The 5875-nt window shown below is 37.9% G+C and overlaps 1 protein-coding gene across 1 annotated transcript; it reads right to left on the bottom strand.

Annotated features, from left to right (window-relative positions):
* Window positions 1–2482: 2482 nt before the first annotated feature.
* On the bottom strand, window positions 2483–5197 carry LOC132300328 (loganic acid O-methyltransferase-like). Its single transcript, XM_059797353.1, has 3 exons — window positions 5016–5197; window positions 3158–3817; window positions 2483–3039 (listed from the first exon to the last, which is right to left on the bottom strand). The coding sequence occupies exons 1-3, from the start codon at window positions 5082–5084 to the stop codon at window positions 2704–2706; spliced, it is 1065 nt and encodes a 354-aa protein (XP_059653336.1). The 5' UTR covers window positions 5085–5197; the 3' UTR covers window positions 2483–2703.
* Between the last annotated feature and the right edge of the window lie 678 nt (window positions 5198–5875).

Genomic DNA, 5875 nt, shown 5'->3' with positions numbered 1-5875 from the left:
AAGTTTTCCTAATCTGACCTAGATCTTGTGGGGTAAGGGAGCCTGCTATATCCTGTATCAGATGTGTCTCTGATGGAGCCGAATCAGACTGGTGGTGTTCCTCGTCTGACATAGTGTTGGATTCTGGGTGAAACATGCTGGCAATAACACACGCTACTGTATGCAAGAGCCTAGCTTCACAGTGACCTATAAAATTTTCTAACTTTGGTCTTGGTATATTGAGTTTGAGGAAGAAGCAACAACGAATTAAATAGAAGAAGGAAGAAAACAAGGGCATTGAACTTACCACATCACTACGACTGGTACTACTTGGCTTTCTGGAAGATGGAAGTAATTTGAATGGATTCTACTCAGACCATCTCAATTTATAGAAGAAGAACGTAAACAGATAAGGAAGATATTTATAGTGAAATTCTAATAGAAATCTGCTTCGTGAGGGACAATTAGCTCTTAGCAGGCTATTTTGCATAGGAATTTACTTTTACAAGGTAGAATAGGATTATGAGTCAATCCTCGAATAGGACAACCACACTGGCAGCCCCACATGAGTTGCCTATGTGCTGAGAGGTAGGCTGCCAGCATGGCAGCTTGCCGCATATATGAGCTACCAATATGGTACTACGACAAATATCTCAAAGCCATAAACGAGCTCGACCCTCGACTGTATTTGCGAAGTGGCACTATGAGTCAGGCTAATGAACAAGGCTCTATTACAATTCTAACTATCTATTATTATGTAATATTTGGGAATTGACGTTCTGTTGGTTTGATAGCAATCCTCCAAAATGGGGGGCAACTGATGGAGGTATAAATTAAATATCCGTGGATAAGGGAAGGTTGTTAAATTAACGCGTTATCTCATAAGATTGAGATAGGCTCTACAGATTACGATAAGAATTAAACTTACAAATTACGATAAGGATGAAGACAGCAGTAACTCTACGTGACATCCTGACCTAAGCCCTATAAATAAAGGGGGCTAATCAACATTTAGAGGTACGCAATAAATCTGAATTCAATTTCTTGATTTCTCCAAAGAGGTTACTTTTCACACTGACTTGTTCGTCGGAGCCTACTCCACCGGTAACACACCGATGTTTGTAGGATTACTTTTTCTTCTCTTTGTTTAGGAAGTCAGATCAGATCCGGATTTCGCAGAATCCATCGTCAACACTGGTTATTCCATCAAAATCATTCCACCTCCTGATAAAAGGAATGACTATTCTATTTGTACTTTAAAAAAATACAAACTAAAAAAAAATATTAAAAAATAAAATCTAACAAATTACAAACCCACCACAACAAATCCAGCCTTCTTCCCTGCCGCCACCATCATCTCCTCTATCAACAGTAAAACATACAAGAACACACAACCCAACCCAACCTATTGTTGAACAGAAATTTGGTCATCATTGTAGAGCTCTCTGGCTGCCGTCCTTGTCCATTGTCGGCGTTCTCCAAGTATACTCAAAAGCTTCACCGCCTGCAATGCAATTGTCAGCACTGCCGTCCTTTTTGCTCGCCATCAGTCTCACCAGTCCGTCCTCTGTGCTCACCATCAGTTCACCGCCATCTTGTCGACGATTCAAAAGGGGTTCGATTCCCACAGACAGTGTTTCCATTTTTTTTTTTTTACCGTTCTACGATATCTTTTTAATTTAATGGCTTCACCCAATCTCTTTTTCTCTCTCTGCCCCACCAGTTTTTTCTCTTGAACGCTCTACCCAGGTATCCAAACTACAGTCTACAGAACCTTAAACCCAATAGTATTACGGAGGACTTACCTTTTCCCGACCTGTTCTCCCTTGTATTCCAGACCTCTTTCTTACCACTGGATTGGAAAAAATTTCTTTAGGATGTTAACTTTTTAGTTAAGTTTTTTTTTATTAATGATAAGGTAATTTGGAGAAAACAATATAAATTCATTCCTTTTTAATTTTTAGTCCACCAAACAAGTAAATAGAAATCATCATTTTATTTTTACACATTCCATATTTGTAACCAAATAAGAGAACGGGAATCATCATTCCCATTCCATTCCCTTCTCATTCCATTACTAGCTTTATTCTTATTCTATTCTATTTCATTCTTGCACACCAAACTAGCACTAAATGCAATAATAGTAAAAAGAAATATTACTAAATAAATTAGAGTAGATGTCCAAAACATTTATTTACGGAAGATCTATAGGGGCTCCAAGGAAACATTCTAAGACACTCCATTGCTTAAATCCAAATGTCATAGTTAGTGCCTAAGACTCCTCTTAGAGTGCCAATATCAGTTCCTTTTCCTAGATAGGCTTATTTTATCTTGGTGATGCTTGTCACTGCAGAAGTACATCATAGTGTATTCAATTCATCAGTCAGCATAACATAATACTGTCCAAGCAAAAGGGTTCTTGCAGAGCCTTTGGGAAATTATGGAGTAGGGGAAATAGTTATCTTCTTGTCAGAATCAAATTCAAAATCTGCCAATTTCTGGATTTCAGCACAAAATCTAAATTTCTTATTAATTGTGGACAATAAATAAGTCCCACGCTTCAGTTTAAACCATTTTCTTATTGATTATTTCAAATTTTTTTTTTTTCCCTGAATAACATTATATTATTTATCCAAGTACAAAAAAAAAAAGAGGGGGGGGGGATAAGATAGCAAAGACATGTAAATTACCCTTATAATGAGGCCAATACCATCCCAACTCACATCATTTATGCTTCAAAACAACAAAAAATACTTGATTTCTTTCATTGTAGCCTTTGTCCAGCAGGCAGGAAAACTCCGCACTTTTTTTAGAAACTTTGTCAAACATTTCGCCAACAATTTCACTTCCAAAATGTTTGGTGAAAACTCCTTCCATGCCAGCTCTTAGGTGCATTATAAATGTGTGCGCATCAAGTGGGGCATTCATCTTTGACCTCATCATCTGCATTCTCTCAATGCTGAAACACCCGTTTTCTTCTACGAGTTGTGCAATCTCCTTGGGGGAGGGACAATACGCAGGAATGTTAAATGAATCCACTTGAGCTTCACTGACTAATCCCTATAGTAGCGGTTTGCATTAAGATGTTACACAGAATTACAATGGAAATATGATTCAAGTGCAACATAGATTTATCAAAATGTAATGAAGAATGCATTCCTGCTGAACATTGACTTACCTCATTCACCATATCCATGAGTGTAGACCCAATGAAATCAAACACCCGACCTGCCGAGAGCTGAGAATAATGGATATCATCCGAAAGACCGGGTATGAGCACTACCATCATCCCTCCAGCCACAATCTCTTTAGCTCTAGCATTCAGAAAGATCTTCATGTCTTTTGTAAATTGAGCTGCATAAGCATTTGCTACTTCCTCTGACGCACTCGTGTAGTAAATTCTTCCCCTGTTCCATGCTTGTGAGTTTTTGTCGAGCAACTCTTCAGGCGACTTAGAGAGCCAGTGGAGTGCAGAGGAGGAATGCACAAAATGGAGAGAGGACTCCGGGAATAAGCGGCCATAGAAAGAACCTGGCACTCCAGCAGCAAAGTATTGCCTATCATGAGGGAGGGATGCGAAAAGTGTATTGAAATCATTGGATGCATGATCGTTGAAGAACACTTGGAATTCGGGTGCTTTAGAAGCATTGCCTTGGGAAAGACACTTTTTTTCCAGGGCTTCAAGTATATTTTGCATGGCAATGAAGGTATTTGGCCCAACTGAACATCCCAAATCTGCTATGCGCAATGTGTTTGAATTAGAAATGAGGCTTTTTATGTCGAGCTTCTTTGCAATTGCTTCATCCATCATTTCTTGAGCATAATTTATAGTTGCTCTCTGTAAAATCGAAAAAAGAAGTTACCGCTCTTGTTGCTATAATCATCATTGTCATTGCTATCAGATTCGGAATGCTTTGATCATCATTAACAAATCCAATTAGTGCATGGAATAGTAAAACCTGGGTATAATATTGAATATGTCTTTGGACTATCTGTTAGACATCCACCTCACATATGTATCTAAAATTCACGTTCTCTTTATAATTATACATAAAACCATTCTTTTATGTTTGTTTTAATATGGATTATCCAAAAACAAATGAAATACTCATATTGGACTCTGTATGATAGAATACCATCGTATCCTAGGAAATAATAGATTAGTATAAAAAATTGTGAATATTTAGTTGCATTCCAATATATTTAGGTTGGTGTATCTGACGGCTGAACATACCAATATAGCCTTTAACATGACAGAGAACCAACTAATTTGCAAATTACTGAAATTTGCAATTTTTGGTTGAATTGATTCTGTAATGTATATATACCTCATGTTTGAAGCAACAGTTATTGTTTTTATGGCCTATTCAAGTATCTTCCCTAGAAGATGGAAAATAAAAGATATGGCATGTCCAAGTATCCCATTGCTAAACCAACGGGTCAGTGGCCTAGCGGTATTAGGCCCTTATCTCCCAAAAGAAGGTAAAAAATTCATGCCTTAATAGAGGGCCGTGTGTGGGAGTACCAATTAAGAAAAAAAAAAAAAATATCCCATTGCAAAACATGAATGGATAGACAACAAAGAACAATACTAACTCACAAACTGATTTAGTAATTTCAACAACCAAGTACAAAATGAGCTTCAACACAACATCCACACACTAATCATAATATATATATATATATATACACACACACACACACAAACACTTCAGCCATCAGTTTGTTTGGTTTATCAGTATCCGTTGTACATTTTTCAGTTTGGGGGCAAACTCTATGGATACAAATTTCTGAATATTTTTTTCCTGTTTTTGGAATTTGAAAACTCTTATGTCAAAAAATATAGAATTCTTTTCCCTTACGAATTACTGAAAGAATTATGTTTATTAGAGTGAATAAGTCACCCAATTGAGTAAAATGTTAAATTCATCACCACCATAAGCCTTAGCAAATCTAATAATTTATAGAACAAGAGTACTTATTCAACAAAATAATCAGATGCTGATATGCACACATATATACACGTAATCTAGTACCTGATAGGTGGAGTTCTTGGTGTAGCTGTAAGTGCCATCTCCACCATTCATCGGATATGACTCTGTCATTGCGACTGCTTCCTTGTTGCTTATCTTTCTCTCTCCGCCAAATTAATTGTGTGAGAGTTCAGAGCTCTTTGCTATATTATACGTAGTACTATACACACGCGCGCGCGCAAAATAGAAGACACTTTTGGCTTTGATAGTCTCTTACAATTGGGAGGTATGAACGTGGGGTCCACAGAGCGCTGTTACTATATAAATGTAGTCTGCATTGGCGGCTCCTTTGTGCCGTGTTAGACTGACGATTCTATTACCATTTTGTCAGTTTGTAAATTTTCAACAAAATTGTCTATCATTCGTTACGAGTGACGTACTAGACCCGGACAAACATGTTACTTGTTGGGGTTTGTCAGTGGTTGAAGTGGGAATTGGAAAGCTTTTGACAAAACGACTCGAAAATGAAACACGATTGTTTCAATGAAAAACTCGATTGGGTGACTAGACAGGTCACGTGTGAATTGAACTTTTCACTTTTATGAGTTCTCAAACTTCAATCCTGGTAATAGAAAAGAACCGGGGATTGTAGGCCTTCACTACGGTCGGTGGATGGATGATTTTGATGTTGATATAGGCTATACCGAGGCAGGAGGCTTGCCGGCAAAATTTTAGTACCCTCCGATTTTCAGTGCGTCCTCGAGCTATGTGCTGCTCTGTTTCGTGTCGTGTCAGGTAGGGCGTCAAAGTCAAAGTTTTGATTAGCTTCTGGAACCGGCTGTTCTAGTTGCGGGGATGGGTGGCTGCTATGTTATGTGTTTGTTGAATGGTTTCCTGAATCATCTCTTTGAGATGGATGCTCT

This window comes from Cornus florida, unplaced genomic scaffold (genome assembly GCF_030987335.1).
Source record: "Cornus florida cultivar Cherokee Brave unplaced genomic scaffold, ASM3098733v1 CherokeeBrave_3.0.0_Hap2_Chr03, whole genome shotgun sequence".
NCBI lineage: Eukaryota > Viridiplantae > Streptophyta > Magnoliopsida > Cornales > Cornaceae > Cornus > Cornus florida.
This window is presented reverse-complemented; position numbering and strand designations above follow the sequence as displayed.

What these genes read in the sequence shown, in the direction of transcription:
- LOC132300328 (XM_059797353.1), bottom strand. Translation starts at nt 5,084, where the DNA reads ATGACAGAGTCATATCCGATGAATGGTGGAGATGGCACTTACAGCTAC. An exon ending in CCAAGAACTCCACCTATCAG is followed by an intron (nt 3,818 to 5,015) that starts GTACTAGATTAC and finishes TCGATTTTACAG; the next exon opens with AGAGCAACTATAAATTATGC. An exon ending in TCATGGATATGGTGAATGAG is followed by an intron (nt 3,040 to 3,157) that starts GTAAGTCAATGT and finishes CCGCTACTATAG; the next exon opens with GGATTAGTCAGTGAAGCTCA.